The following is a 16,466-nucleotide window of genomic DNA, read 5'->3' as shown; positions in this document are numbered from 1 at the left end:
ATGGAAGAATATTCAACACCAAATTATTTAGGGTGGTTAAAACAAAAAGGGATTGTGAAGAGCTCCAAAAGGATCTCTCCAAGCTGGGAGAATGGGCATCAAAATGTAAATGCGGTTCAGTGTAAGCAAGTGTAAAGCGATGCATGTTGGGGCAAAAAATCCCAACTTCAAGTATAGCTTGATGGGATCTGAGCTAGTGGTGACCAACCAGGAAAGAGATCTTGGTGTTGCAGTGGACAGCTCAATGAAGATGTCAATGCAGTGTGTGGCCGCTGTGAAAAAGGCAAACTCCATGTTAGGCATAATTAGAAAAAGGAACTGAGAATAAAACTGCCAATATCATACTGCTCCTATACAAATCTATGGTGCAACCACACTTGGAATACTGTGTCCAGGTCTGGTCACCACACCTAAAAAATATATTGTTGAGCTGGAAAAAGTGCAGAAAGAGGCAACTAAAATGATCAAGGGGCTGGAGCATCTCCCCTATGAGGGAAGGTTACAGCAGCTGGGATTGTTTAGCTTGAAAAAAAGGAGGGTAAGGGGAGACATGAGAGAGGTGTACAGAATTATGCGTGGTGTGGAGACTGTGGAGAGGGAGGTATTTTTCTCCCTCTCTCAAAATACTAGAACCCGGGGTCATCCCGTGAAGCTGATTGGTGGGAGATTCAAGAAAGATAAAAGGAAAGACTTCTTCACACAGCACATAGTTCAACTATGGAATTCACCACCACAGGGTGTACTGCTGGCCACCAATTTGGATGGCTTTAAAAGGGGGTTGGACAAATTCCTGGTGGAAAAGACTATCAACGGCTACTAGTCTTGATGGCTATGTGCTCCCTTCAGAACCAGAGGCAGTGAATCTATGTACACCAGTTGCTGGGGTACATGGGTGGGAGGGCGCTGTTGCGCTCATGCCCTGCTTGTGGTTTCCTGGTCAACAGCTGGTTGGCCACTGTGTGAACAGAATGCTGGACTAGATGGACCCTTGGTCTGATCCAGCAGGACTCTTCTTGTGTTTGTTTGTTTGTTTATTTATTTATTATTTATTTATTTCATTTCTATACTGCCCATTAGCCGAAGCTCTCTGGGCGGTTCACAAAAATTAAATCCAAGCAACACATAATAAAACAATTTAAAATATACAGAACATTAAAACCACAATATAACAATACAACCACAATAAAACCTAGCAGCAGTGCAGGAGTTTAAAATACAGATTTAAAACAGCAAAGATAAAAATTTAGAAAGCTAAAATGCTAAAATGCCTGGGAAAATAAAAAGGTCTTCACCTGGTGTTCTTATGTTCTTAAATGACAGAAATGGTATCCAAACGAAAAGAAAGTTGTTAAGACTCAGGTGGATGCTCTGTGCTGAAGAAGACCTTGTTAAGCCATTTGCTGCCCCTTCTCATAGAGGTAGCAAACTCAGAAATGAATATTTGTCTTTTAATGTGTTTGCTAGAGCTGAGGCCAGATCTATATAACACACATCTATATTGGAATGAGCTAAGGGGCTGCATGGGGGGTGGGGGGAATGAAGCCTCTGGCAGAAATGGGCTGAGCTTCAGTAGGATCTGAGAGGGGTGGGGCAAGCCAAAGAGGCTCTGTTGGCTGAGCTGCTCTGATCCTAGCGAGAGGCAGGCAGAAGGGCTAGGAAAGGACCAGAAGGACTACAGTCGTGGCTTACAAAAGCATGCCAAGGAAATATTATAAATCAGCATGCCAAGGAAAGAAGGGGGATGTCAGGAAACTATGGTAAGGATTTGGAAGTTAGATTGCTCAAGAGGAAGCGAAGGATGGACAGAGGAGTTACAGAAGAGCAGGAAAACTGGAAGGGAGAAGAAGAGTAGAACTACACATGGCCAGGAGCTGCAGAGGTGAGAAATTTCATCTATATAAGAATACGGTAGCGTAATATTACTAGAGATCTACCAGACCGATTTTGCTCGTTTTTTAAAACACTGAACCTTGCGTAGTGTAGGCATGCAGAAAATTTTGGAAGTTCAAAAAAGTTCAAAACTTGCGCTTTAATAGCAAAACAGTATGTTTATTTTCTCCGTGCCAAACAGCCTCCTGTTGCTCTATGGTGCTGTGTCGGTTTATTTGCTTTGCACCACACAGTGGCTGAGCTGAGATCACGCATTTTCAACCTCCATTACCTGCATCCTCCCAATTTCCTTTTTTGTTTTAGGTGGGGGTAGGGCTTCTTGGGTGGAGGCTTGGAACACCCCCTTTTCTGCAACAGAGGAGGGGTGGGACTGTCTATGCTTTCATGTAATCGGAGGGGGTTCTTATTGGAATGAAGGGGGCTAATTGTGTGGATGAATGAGAGGGAGGGAGGTGGGCTGGAAGACCCTATTTGCTATGGCAGGGGGAGGCTTCCTTTAATGTAGTGGGAAGAGGTTGTATTATTGGGTACTCGTTGAAGGGAAGCTGACGCAGGACATAATTTGAAAGTTGAGAGAGGAAGAGGGAGGGAAAGAAGGAAATGCCCTCTGGAAGTTGTTCCAGTCACAAGGCCAAACATATTTTCATCCGATCATTCTCAGACTACTAGCGCCCATGGTGACACGGGCTTTACACTAGTATTAGCTTGAAATAACCAGCCAGATCTTTGGCGGCAAACCTCTGGTAGACATCTAATGCATGACCAGCCGAGAGAGGTTTTTGGGGTGGGAAGGGCTTGAGCAAGATGCCTTCGGTGGGCCTCCCTCTGTCCCTCCCCCTTGCTACTCTCTTGACTGCCCATCCACTTGCTTACTCGCCCTGTGCACCATCCATGCAGCCACCTAGAGGGAGAAATGCAAGGCCAGTGGAGGGGGGATGCTGCAAATTCTCCTTGGGGCATTTCTACACCAGCCTAAAATCCTGCATTTAAAACGGGTCTTTCTGCTTCCATTTTAAATGCAGGCTCACAACGGACTCCCTTTACATGCACTTCCTTTCCCCCTCCCCTTCCCCCCTCCTTCTCCCCGTATCTGAGTCTTCCATTGTCTTTCATTGATCTTGCTCCTCTTCTTACCGCTTTTCCTCTTTTCACTGAGGGAACTCGAGCAGAACACAACAGGGTAATTTGAAAGCTCATTATCTGCGATCTGTTTAAAAATGGAACAAAGGGCATTTAGTGCAGGAGGGTCACAGCAAGGTCACAGCGTCATGTAAAGAGCCCACAAACTTCCGTGAAGGAGCAATCTCAATCGTGGGATAAAAGCTCCATGTGAAGGAGCCCTTGCTCTTGCCACTGCTGGCATGTTCGACTTCTGCTTCTGGATTCTTTGCAGGATTAAGATCGGTTCCTTACACAGGCTGCTTTTTGGAGCTGTCTTTCTTGGCTGTCTTTCTTGGCTTTCTTGGCACAGCCTGTTTGCCACCTCCTCAGAATTTGCTGCCTCCCCCTGCTTGGCCTAGGACTTGGGCAGAGCGGGGATGGGGAGAAAAATGCTGAGCAGGGAGATGCTTTGTCAGAATTTGCTACGCTTTTTCTTTTTCTCCTCATCCTGCTGACTCCACTGAGGTAGCAGAGAGGGCACCCCAACTTACTCAGTCAGAGAGGCCCACCCAGAATATGTAACTTCTTCAACTCCATATTAGATGTTTATCCTGCTGTTCTTCCAAAGAGCTCAGAGCAGCATACATGTCTCCTTCCATTATAGAACAACCCTGCAAGATAGCTTAGGCAGAGGAGAGAGGCTGGGGTGGGGGGGAGACTAGCCCAGAGTATCTTCCCTGCTTCCATGATGGAGTAGCTTATCATATGGAGCCACCCTATATTTACTTCATGGTGCTGTGGTTATAGCAGGACTGTGCAATTTCACATGGCTATTAAAGCGGATTTACATTTAAATACTGCATTATCTCCGATCTTTTCAAAAGCAGGATAAAGGTCAAAAACTGCAGGAGATGCCCTGGATGTTGACAACATCGTGGAAAGGACCCACAAACTTCCGTGGTTGACCAATCATGAGCGTACAATAAAAGCCTAGTGTAGAAATGCTCTGTATTGGCACAGAGGGTTTGAGAAAAACCACAAAGGAGACGCGTGCAGCTGTCCGCTCTGCAAAAGAAGTCCCATCCACAATGCCCAAGGCAGGTCCCTGGAAGAAGGGGCCCATTTGCATCCCTGGGGCAACATGGCCATCCAGTCACTGCCAGCCCCTAGGCTCAGCCCTCCGAGGGCAAAGGACGCTGCTGCTCTCGAGGGAGCCCCTCAGTCCCTGCCTCCAGCTGGGAGCAGCAGCAGAGCAGGAGGAGGTCCCTCATCACCTAAGGGAGGACCAGGTCCTAAAGGCAGGCAGGCGGCCTGACTTCGCCCCACCATTCCCAGCTGGTCCCTTGCTCACCTCCACAGCTTTGATTGTATTCCCTCTGTATGTGCACGGGAATTGAAGTACTGACATCTTCGTTATTGTATTTGTTGTTGTTTTCTTTTTTAAATGTATGTTTTCCCTTGAATTTGGCACCCTTTAACCTGGCACACTAGGCAACTGCCTGGTTCCCCTATGTGGATGGGTTGCCCCTGATTGGAGGCTCCGGGGGTCAGCAGTGAGCCCCTGCTGGAATGCCTGGCTTACCTGCTGTTACCCGGAGAGTGCCCACTGCTAGATGTTCTTGGCAGCTGTTGACGGAGATGTATCCACATGACAGGCAGTGGCCCGTGTTGTACGATGGCCACAAGGGGTGGAGGAAGGCACTGTTTTCAGAAGCCTTCTTGTGGCAAATGTAACCTGAGATCTGGCCCTGAGACTTTTCCAAAATGGTTCATTCCAGCAATCCTTTGCCTTGCCAGCCCCGCCCACGGGATTGGCCAGGGCAAACTTACAGGCATACAATAAGATCATAAGAATTGTCTCAGTGGAGCAGGCCATCCAACCCAGTGTTCTGTTTCCAAGAGTGTTCAGCCACATGGCTGTGGAAGCTCACAAGCAGAGAATGAAGGCCTTCCCCAATGGTTTTGTCTCTGGTATTTTGTCATTTAGGGGTATACTGCATCTCTTCCTGGAGGCTTCATGTAGCTCTTATGGCTGAGGACCCATCTTCCATGAATGTATATTTTTCAAAGTCTAGGGAGGGTAACATCAGATATCCCATGTGACACTGCTGCACATAAGTAAAACAGAGAGACAGAGGGAAAAGAAGCTGCGCTTTAGATTCCTGAGCATCCCCACACCTGTTGTTAAGCGGCCATTTCTAAACCGCCCAGTATTTCCAGCACCCCTTTAAAACAAAGTAAGTGTTAAGAAGACCCTTTAGGATTACTGTGGGCTGACAGGGTGAGGCCTGGGCATATCCAGGGAATGAAAGTAGACCACTGGAACGTTGGGTACTGCACACTATGTGTATTTAGGGATGCTGGAGAAATTCAAGACGGACTAAAATGAGCTCAGATTTCTAAGAGTCCGACCTACAGAATCTGCTGTGGAGCGACCCCCTCAGGCTGTGCGGAGTCTGTGGACTTCCAGATGAAATTTGCGCATATAAATTTGTAGGAAAATACGTATGTTTTTGCTGAGGAACCATTGAATGGAATGGGGGATAATACGCTAAATATTACATACTAAGCTAAATTATGTAAATACGTAAATACTTGCATAATTATTTGTGTATTTTTCTGGAAGATGGGGAAAAATATTCGCATCCGTCTGTGGGTGGACGATGGAGCAAAAGGCACCTGACAATCTGCAAAACACAGACGGAGCAGATTTTGCACAGTCCGTACGTCCCTACGTGTATTTCTGCTTCCTGCATTTTCACAAATGTCCGCATGAGGGCACCAGAGCAGAAGGGGAAGGAGCGAGAACGAGAAAGTGGTGCAGTATTTAACTACTGCCAAATTCTGTTCATGGCTGGTACAACGTACACCTCCCCTTTCCCATCCTTGGATACAGGAGCAGGCCGGTGAAGGTTTGAGCTTCTGGTAGCACTAAGATGTGACAAGCTGCACTGGGCAAAATTCCTGGTTCCCCCTGCCCAGACACCCACCATAGATTATGCTTTTCTGCACTCCGCCCACAGCCCTATTAAAGGCACAATCCTAAGCGTGTTTAGACTGAAAAAGTTCCTACAACTCCGAGCAGGAGTTGTAGGACTTTTTCCTGTCTAAACATCATAGGATTGTGCCCTTAAAATGTGAAGTGCCTAGGAAGTTTGAAAGCTAGGGGAGGGATTCTTTAGAGGAAAGGAGTAAGGGCTGGATGTGCCTGACCTCAGCTGATCTCGGCAGCTAAGCAGGGTCAGCCCTGGTTAGTACATGGATGGGAGACGGCTTGGGAATCAGGCTTCCTGCACTGAGCAGGGGCTTGGGCTCAATGGTCTTGTAGGCCCCTTCCAGCCCTATGATTCTATGATTCTAAGCCATAGTAGAAAAACTATGGAAAGAAAATGGAAACATAGGAACTCAGTTGTGCTTATCTAAATTTAACTGGATTTAACGACTAAATAATGGAATTGTCCAGTTAAGTTATATAGCTTAATACATTGATTCCACATTTATTTGAAAGAGCTCAGCCTGGGGTTTCCATGAGTTTTGTTTTTGTTTTGTTTTGTTTAGTCTCATAGCCCTGTGGGGCAAGTTATGGGGGGTGGGGGGAGAAGGCAGACCTCCAAATGTTTTGGAATTCAGCTCCCAGAAGCCCCTGCCAGCATGGCCAAAAAAGATGGGAGTTAGTTCAAAACACCTGAAAATCTACTTTCTGCCCACTTCTGAGTTGTATATATTAGCAGACCCAAGATCACCCAGAAAGCTTTAAGGCAGAATGAGAATTTAAATCCAGGTTTAAGGGCATCTCTTGTTGTTGTTGTTGTTGTTCAGTCGTGTCCGACTCTTCGTGACCCCATGGACCATAGCACGCCAGGCCTTCCTGTCCTGCGCTCTCTCCCGGAGCGTGCTCAAGTTCATATTCATTGCATCCGTGATGCTATCTAGCCATCTCATCCTCTGCCGTCCCCTTCTCCTTTTGCCTTCAGTCTTTCCCACCATCAGGGTCTTTTCCAGGGAGTTTTCTCTTCGCATTAGGTGGCCAAAATATTGGAGCTTCAGCTTCATTATCTGTCCTTCCAATGAGCACTCAGGGTTGATTTCCTTTAGGATGGACTGATTTGACCTCCTTGCAGTCCAGGGGACTCGTAAGAGTCTTCTCCAGCACCACAGTTGGAAAGCATCAATTCTTCGGCGCTCAGCCTTCCTTATAGTCCAGCTCTCACAGCCATACATTACTACTGGGAAAACCATAGCTTTGATTAGACGGACCTTTGTCGGCAAGGTGATGTCTCTGCTTCTTACTATGCTGTCTAGGTTTGCCATAGCTTTCCTCCCAAAGAGCAAGCGTCTTTTAATTTCATGGCTACAGTCACCGTCTGCGGTGATCTTGGAGCCCAAGAAAGTAAAATCTGTCACTGCTTCCATTTCTTCCCCTTCTATATGCCAGGAAGTGATGGGGCCAGAGGCCATGATCTTAGTTTTTTTAATGTTGAGTTTCAAACCAGCTTTTGCACTCTCCTCTTTCACCCTCAACAAGAGGCTCTTGAGATCCTCTTCGCTTTCTGCCATTAGGGTGGTATCGTCTGCATATCGGAGGTTGTTGATAATTCTCCCAGCAATCTTAATTCCGACCTCTGATTCATCCAACCCGGCATTTCTCATGATGTACTCTGCATATAAGTTAAATAAGCAGGGTGACAATATGCAGCCTTGTCGTACTCCTTTCCCAATTTTGAACCAATCGGTTGTTCCATGTCTGGTTCTTACTGTTGCTTCTTGACCCTCGTACAGGTTTCTCAGGAGACAGGTAAGGTGGTCTGGTACTCCCATCACTTTCAGAATTTGCCACAGTTTGTTGTGATCCACGCAATCAAAGGCTTTAGCGTAGTCAATGAAGCAGAAATAGACGTTTTTCTGGAATTCTCTTGCTTTCTCCATGATGCAGCGAATGTTGGCGATTTGATCTCTAGTTCCTCTGCCACTTCTAAACCCAGCTTGTACTTCCGGTAGTTCTCGGTTCGCATACTGCTGAAGCCTAGCTTGTAGGATTTTGAGCATCACCTTGCTGGCATGTGAAATGAGCGCAATTGTGCGGTAGTTTGAACACTCTTTGGCGTTGCCCTTCTTTGGAATTGGAATGTAAACTGACCTTTTCCAGTCTTGTGGCCACTGTTGAGTGTTCCAGATTTGTTGGCATATTGAATGCAGCACTTTAACAGCATCATCTTTTAGGATTTTAAATAGCTCAGCTGGAATACTGTCATGTCCGCTAGCTTTGTTGTTACTAATGCTTCCTAAGGCCCACTTGACTTCACTCTCTAGGATGTCCGGCTCAAGTTCAGTGACCGCACTATCATGGCTATCAGGGACATTCAGATCTTTCCTGTATAGTTCTTCTGTGTATTCTTGACACCTCTTCTTAATCTCATCTGCTTCTGTTAGGTCCCTGCCTTCTTTGTCCTTGATCATGCCCGTCTTTGCACAAAACGTTCCCTTGAGATCTCCAATTTTCTTGAAGAGATCTCTAGTCTTTCCCATTCTGTTGTTTTCCTCCATTTCTTTGCATTGTTCATTTAAGAAGGCCTTCTTGTCTCTCCTTGCTATTCTCTGGAACTCTGCATTCAGTTGGGTATATCTTCCCCTTTCTCCCTTGCTTTTCGCTTCCCTTCTTTCGTCAGCTACTTGTAAAGCCTCATCAGACAGCCACTTGGCTTTCTTGCATTTCTTTTTCTTTGGGATGGATTGAGTTGCTGCCTCCTGAACAATGTTACGGACCTCCGTCCATAGTTCCTCAGGCGCTCTGTCTATCAGGTCTAATCCCTGAAATCTATTCGTCACCTCCACTGTATATTCATCAGGGATATGATTTAGGTCATACCTGAACGGTTTAGTGGTTTTCCCGACGTTCTTCAATTTAAGCCAAAATTTTGCAAGAAGCAGCTCATGATCTGAGCCACAGTCAGCTCCAGGTCTTGTTTTTACTGACTGTATGGAGCTTCTCCATCTTTGGTTGCAAAGGACATAATCAATCTGATTTCGATATTGACCATCTGGTGACGTCCATGTGTAGAGTCGCCTCTTGTGCTGTTGGAAAAGAGTGTTTGCTATGATCAGCGTGTTCTCTTGGCAAAACTCTATTAGCTTTTGTCCTGCTTCATTTTGTACACCAAGGCCATGCCTGCCTGTTATCCCGGTGATTTCTTGACTTCCTACTTTAGCATTCCAATCCCCTATGATGAAGAGGACATCTTTTTTTGGTGTTAGTTCTAGAAGGTGTTGTAGGTCTTCATAGAACCGATCAACCTCAGCTTCTTCGGCCTCAGTGGTTGGGGCATAGACTTGAATTACTGTGATGTTGAATGGTTTGCCTTGGATTCGTACTGAGATCATTCTATCATTTTTAAGATTGTACCCCAGTACTGCTTTTCCCACCCTTTTGTTGACTATGAGTGCTACTCCATTTCTTCTAAGGGATTCTTGCCCACAATAGTAGATATGATGGTCACCTGAATTAAATTCGCCCATGCCTGTCCATTTTAGTTCGCTGATTCCCAAGATGTCGATGTTCAATCTTGCCATCTCATGTTTGACCACCTCCAGCTTACCTTGATTCATTGATCTGACATTCCAGGTTCCTAAACAATATTGTTCTTTACAGCATCGGATTTTCTTTTCACCACCAGACACATCCACAGCTGAGTGTCCTTTCGGGTTTGGCCCAGCCGCTTCACTCTTTCTGGCGCTACTTGGAAATACCCTCTGCTCTTCCCCAGTAGCATATTGGACACCTTCCGACCTGAGGGGCTCATCTTCCGGCGTCATATCTTTTAGCCTTGTGATACGTTCCATGGGGTTTTCTTGGCAAGAATACTGGAGTGGGTTGCCATTTCCTTCTCCAGTGGACCACATTTTGTCAGAACTCTCTGCCATGACCTGTCTGTCTTGGGTGGCCCTGCACGGCATAGCTTATGGCTTCACTGAGTTACGCAAGCCCCTTCGCCACAACAAGGCAGTGATCCATGAAGGGGAAGGGCATCTCTACACCAGCCTAAAATCCTGCATAAAATGGGGCTTTCTGCTTCCATTTTAAATGCAGGATCACAAGGACTCCCCTTTTCACATGCTTCCTTTCCCCCCACCCCTTCCCCCTCTTTCTCCCCATATCTGAGTCTTCCATTCTCTTTCATTGATCTTGATCCTCTTGACACTTTTCCTCTTTTCAGGGAGGAAACTGAAAGGGAACAAAACAGGGTAATTTGATAGCTCATTATCTGCAATCTATTAAAAACAGAACAAAGGGCATTTAGTGCAGGAGACGCCCAGGAGGGTCACGGCAGGCAAGTGAAGGAGCAATCTCAGTCGCAGGATAAAAGCTCCGTGTGAAGGAGCCCTGAGTCTACTACACAATCCTTGCTGGTTTCTAAGTTGTGTGTGTGTGTGCACGCGCACGCATGTGTGTGTATGCACATGTGTGCGCTCAAGCCATCCTACCCACAACTCCCCACTGGCAGTGGCTTACTCCAAAAGATACCTTGTGCCGGGGTCTCCAGTGCAGCACCTGTGGGCTCACCTGCACCCACAAGACCAGGTTGAGGCACCCAAAAAGCTATTTCTCCCCTCTGCAAATGAATGGGACAATTCCTCCATTCACTTGCACAGAGGGGAAAAAGCCGCCTTGCCAAAAAAAACATTTGGAAGGAGGGCGAAGTCCACCCTCCTGCCACAACCAAGGACAAGGCCCTTTGTGGGGGTGGGGGTGACCCTCAAATCACTCCATTGGTTTTAATGGGGGGGGGAGAAAGAGAGGTGCCAGAGAGATGGGAGGGGAGCCAGAGAGAGAGAGAGAGGTAAAGAGGAGCCAGAGAGAGGGCGGAGAACAGGAAAGAGAGAAAGAGGAGCCAGAGAGAGAGAGAGAAAGAGAGAAGAGCCAGGGAGTGAGAGAGAAGCCAGAGTGAGTAGCGTGTACACACAGGGTGCATATTAATGCACACACACAAACACAGGTTCAAGGGGTGGTGGTGTTCCCAACATTTTTGTGATTGGCCTTCCACCCCGCTACAGCAGCCACTTTGTGGAGGTGGCTGGGGCACTTGTTTAAAATGCCAAATGTGCCCAGGGGCCCAAACATGTGGGAGAGATCCCTGTCTACTGCGAGGAGAGGGACAATCTGCCTAGAATATCATGATGAGATAATTCAGATAGATGGAACCAACTAAAATGAGATATTAGAGATAGCTGGGCTGCTACACAGAAAAGGCAGTTTCACCTTAAGAAAATGATTATGGGCCTGTTTCCATGAGCGATTTACTCTGAACTGGCTGCATATGGAGGTCACTAGGGATACATGACGCTGTGGCCATCCAGCAACCACACTGGAGCTTATCACGGAAAAAACGTTTTTCCTGAGACTGCTTATAGTCCGATTTTTTTCCTTAGTTCGGCTTGTCTGCACTTCTGTGTGGCGTACACCAACCTTCCACATTTACTCCACTATGTTAGCCCTGCCTAGAGGTGTGCCTTTCACCATGACCCTGGTCTAGGGATGTTTCCCCAATGTTTTCCACGCCTGTGTTTCCATGATGTTTCCACCATTTCCCGGCTGGTGACCAGGATTCTTCTTTAAAAATAAAGGATTAAACTGAAACAACGCATTAGCGTGGCTTTGCGAACCCAAAGCAAGCACCTCCTTGGATCCCCAAGTTCTGAACAACTTTCACCCAGTTTTGAATCTGCCTTTTTTGGGCAAGGTGATCGAGCGGGTGGTAGCGATGCAGTTGAAGGCACACTTGGAAGAAGTCGATTATCTAGATCTATTTCAGTCGCGCTTCAGGCCTGGGCATGGGACAGAAACGGCCTTGGTTGCCTTGGTGGATGATATGAGGAGGGCTCTGGATAGGGGTGAATGCTCCTTCCTTGTTCTCCTCAACCTCTCAGCAGCTTTTGATTCCATTGACCACGGTATCCTCCTGGACTGCCTGGAGGGGTTGGGCATTGGAGACACCGTATTACGGTGGTTCTGGTCCTTCCTCTCCAGCAGGTACCAGAGGGTAGCACTGGGAGAGGAGGTTTTGGACCCATGGCCGCTCATCAATATGCAGATGACATGCAGCTCTACCTCTTGTTCAAATCTTCACCAAGGTTGGCCGTAGAATCCCTGTCCAAATGTCTGAAGACGGTGAGTGGCTGGATGGGGAGGAATAAGCTGAACCCTGACAAGACCGAGGTACTTTTGGTGGGAGACAAGAGGAGGTTGGGGGATGTTGTCCTGGTGTTGAATGGGGTACGGTTACCCTTGAAAGACCAGGTCCGCAGCTTGGGGGTCATCTTAAGACTCCCAGCTGTCCATGCATGCTCAGGTGTCAGCTGTGAGCTGAACAGCGCTGTACCAACTCCATCTGATATGGTGGCTGCGCCCCTTCCCGACCATCTGCTCCCATCAGTAGTACATGCCCTGGTCTCCTCTCGTTTAGACTACTGTAATGCGCTCTACGTGGGGTTACCCTTGAAGACGGTTCAGAAGCTGCAGCTGGTACAGAACACAGCGGCTCGCCTGATTAAAGGCAGCTGCCGGCAAGATCACATCACTCCAGTGCTGAAGGAGCTGCACTGGCTACCAGTTGTTTTCCAGGCCAAATTCAAGGTGTTGGTTTTGACCTTTAAAACCCTATACGGGTCCGGCCCAGCCTATCTCAAGGAGTGCCTCCAGCAACACCAGATAGACCGCTCAACAAGATCAGCCTCGGATGGCCTTCTCTCTATCCCATCAGCCACGACAGCTAGGCTGGTGAGGACGAGGGAGAGGGCCTTCTCTGTGGTGGCCCCCACTCTGTGGAACTCCCTCCCTAGGGAACTCTGCCATGCCCCCTCTTTAATGAGCTTCCGCCATGCGTTAAAAACATGGTTGTTCAGGCAGGCATTTGGGGTGGGCTAGGGTAATTTTAGAAATGTTATGTTTTTAATGTTGAATTTTATTGTGTAAACTGTTTTTATTGTTGTACATCGCCCAGAGTGGCTGGGTGACCGGCCAGATGGGCGATTAATAAATTAAATAAATAAATAAATTCACCAACAGCTGCTGCCTGTGAGCTGTGCGCATAAAGTCATTACTCCATCAGGAGCTAAGGCTTACACTACTAAAAGTGCCGTGGGATGGCGTGTACATATATAACTTCTCAGCCAGATGCAGTTCCAAAGGTAATTACTGCAGAATCCTCAGTTGCACATTTAGAAAGCATCACTATCACGCAATAGCGAAAAAAGCCCCAGCCTCCAGCGCACTTCTGCCCCCGCCCCTCGCTATCTCATTATAACACTATTGCATATTTCTCCAGGAATATGCCTACCCCCTATGTCAGTAGCTCACTTTCACTCTATAACACTATCTCAAAATAACACTGTCACGCATTTGCGCTATCATACAATAGCACATTAGTTCAGAGGTTCTTGCTAACTCCTGTTGTGATCAATCAGACTTGTTCCCGAAATTGCACTATCATGCATTTGCGCTATCATGTGACAGTGCATTTATTCAGGGGTGCCTGCTAATGCAGAAGCCCGTTTTTTAGAGGGAAAGGGGGGGTGGAATTGGGCATAGGTTGGGGAAGTCTACTCAGAAGTAACTCCAGTTGCAGTCAATGAGGCTTGTTCCCAAATTTACTAAGGTTGCCATTAAGCCAAAAATGCTAAGTAGACCTGGGGTACATCATGTATTCATCGGGTGAAAGGCATAGTAACTCCCCTAATGGCTGTGAAGTGCTGTTTCCAAAGCTGCGTGACTCTGCTGTGCTGTTTGGTTCAAGGCTTTTGGGGAGTAATTAATTGATGCAAAGCTTCAATCCTTTGCATCATCGCCTAACCGGAGCTTCAGGAGGAAGGAGAAAGGGGAGTAGAGCCTGAAGCGGGGAGCCTCTCGTATTGGTTGAGCAGCCCCAGCCAGCCTGAAGACATTCACTTCCAATCCCCCCACCCCACCCGGAAGTTTGTTTCTGTCAGTGGCTTATAATGGTGCAGTGCAGTCCTTCGTGGAGCCCTGTGCAGAGCCATGGCGATTCCATGAAAACTCTGGTATTCCTCCGTTTGCTTCACCTTCCGTTGTCGTGGAAACAACACGGCCCAAGTCAGGGAAGTAACGTCTATTGGGAAAATAGCAGAAACCTTTGTGTGGTTCATCATAGGTGGGAAACGAGCCTGTTTTGCTCATGTGTATAAACAGAAAAAAGGCAGAATTGCTGGCAGATGACTGCCACATATGCGGGCAAAGAAAGAGACACATGCAAAGACAATAGAAAAAAGAAACAACATGGCAGATGATGCTACCTCCTTGTAACATCATTGGGTTGCTTGTGAGTTTGATTTGGAATTTCTTCTGAATGACTGCTAAAATAAGTACTGTGCATTACTGGAGAAAGAGATTGCCATCAAACATGTACACATGTATATGAACTATATAGCGCTAATGCCTCAATTAATTAACAGTGCAATCCTATATACGTGGACTCCGAAGTAAGCCCCATTGACTTCAAGGGGATTTACTCCCAGGTAAGTGTGTATACGACTGCAGCCATAGTCCATGTTCTTGGAGGCAGGCAACAGCGAGATAGTCATTACTGGTACATTTTTTGGAATGAGAAGTATAATTATTATGTGACTTAGCATGCGTTATTGTCTTAATTTGTATACATCTATCGGTGCTTTAGTTCTCCTTACCTTTAACGATGTTTCCATGTTATAAACTAGAGAGAGAAATTTCATTTACTACACATGGAAGAAATGGGTGTGGAAGAACCATCCTCCTCCTTAATTGGTTCTTGGAGCCAACTCTGCTCCACATGCCAGAGCCCTCCCGCCCTCCTGCCTGCCCTCTCAGGGGACAGCAGAATGTGGGCCCTGCCAGCCATGACTCAAGACAGCCTTGAGCTGTTTTCAAAACCCAAACAGGTACTTTCACTCCACCAAAACCTTATCACCCATTGACGCCTGGGGTTGGTGTTTAGACTGTAGATTACTTTGCGGGTAACTCACTTACTGACAGAGGCAAAAGGCAGGATGGAGGAGATGTGTTTTTGGGTGTTAAATGTTGACGTTTGGCCTAGCGGCCAAACATCAACATCAGCTATTAATCCCTCTTCCAGTCCTAGCCATCAGCTATTCTGCCATCACTGATACACATTGATTCCTTTTCCAGCCCCTTCCTTTCTCTTGCCTTGACCCCAAAGGTACCATTGCTTCCTGAACTTTTGCAAGGGAGAAATCCTTACCATAATTCCCTCAATCTTGTCTGTGGTACTAGGGAAACTGTAGGTTCTCCCCTTTCCTTCTGTTTTTTTTTTTTTTTTTAACCTATGATTTAAGTCAGTTCCTGGCCCTATGGTTGCTGTGGGAAACTCTGGTGTTACACAGTTGTTTCTGATAGCAAACTTGTAATGTGTGGACATCACACGCAAGTGTTCATGCATCTTTAACCTCCAGCATACAGATATGTAGGGAATCTGATTGAGTGAAGTTTCCTAGATGCCGGGGAACCAGTGTGTGATTATGCATTTTCTGGGTTCCTCGCAGCAGTTGTAATGTAATGAAGGGGCTCCCTTAACAGGCCACATAACAGAGATACGGACATGAGGGACCAAAACCAGCCACAGATCCAGATGCCATCTCTGTCCCCATGTCTACTCTGGAAGTATGATCACAGGACCTCATAATATTATCTGAAATATCAGCAATTCATTCACCTGCCCATCTTCCAATAAGGTATATGCCATCATCCACCAGACTGCATATCTGCACTCCACACAAGACAAACTGGCCAGTCTCTACATAAAAGAATACAAATCTGGATACAAATCTGACACCAGAAATAGCAATGTTCAAAAACCAGTGGGGGGACATTTAAGCCTCCCAGGACACTCTGGAATTACATAAGAACATAAGAAGCACCCTGCTGGATCAGACCAAAGGTCCATCTGGTCCAGCATTCTGTTCACACAGTGGCCAACCAGCTGTCAACCAGGAACCCACAAGCAGGGCAAGAGCGCAGCAGCACCCTCCCACCCATGTTCCCCAGCAACTGGTGTACACAGGCTCACTGACTTGGATACTGGAGGTCGCACATGGCCATCAAAATTAGTAGCCATTGATAGCCTTTTCGTCCAGGAATTTGTCCACCCCCTTTTAAAGCCATCCAAATTGGAGGCCATCAGTACATCCTGTGGTAGCAAATTCCATAGTTGAACTATGCACTGTGTGAAGAAATCCTTTTATTTTTCCTGAATCTCCCACCAATCAGCTTCATGGGGGGACCCCAAGTTCTACTATTTTGAGAGAGGGAGAAAAATGTCTCCCTATCCACATTCTCCACACCATGCATAATTGACCTTAAATTGCTGATTCTTGAACTTCAGAGGGAAACGTAACGTGAAACCACTAAACTGCCATACATGAACATGTTCAGTTCTATCAGCTAAGGGCTTCATCACACAGACCTTTTATCC

At 46.7% G+C, this 16,466-nt stretch overlaps 1 protein-coding gene across 11 annotated transcripts in view; it reads left to right on the top strand.

The window, feature by feature from the left end:
* The first annotated feature begins 1,578 nt into the window (after positions 1-1,578).
* The window catches only part of LOC146341020 (uncharacterized), a 65,544-nt gene continuing 50,656 nt past the window's right edge, over positions 1,579-16,466 (top strand). For 7 of the 11 annotated variants that reach the window (XM_084804619.1, XM_084804618.1, XM_084804617.1 and 4 more), the window contains exon 1: positions 1,593-1,879. In XM_084804619.1, the coding sequence (XP_084660745.1) occupies positions 1,861-1,879 (19 nt within the window). In that variant the 5' untranslated portion in view covers positions 1,593-1,860. Of the gene's footprint in view, positions 1,880-16,466 lie in introns of all 11 variants that reach the window. The other 4 variants (XM_084804621.1, XM_084804614.1, XM_084804620.1 and 1 more) reach the window with 3 other exon arrangements.

Source organism: Heloderma suspectum, chromosome 6 (genome assembly GCF_057233095.1).
Source record: "Heloderma suspectum isolate Gila_16-S chromosome 6, 16-S_ref, whole genome shotgun sequence".
NCBI lineage: Eukaryota > Metazoa > Chordata > Lepidosauria > Squamata > Helodermatidae > Heloderma > Heloderma suspectum.
This window is presented reverse-complemented; position numbering and strand designations above follow the sequence as displayed.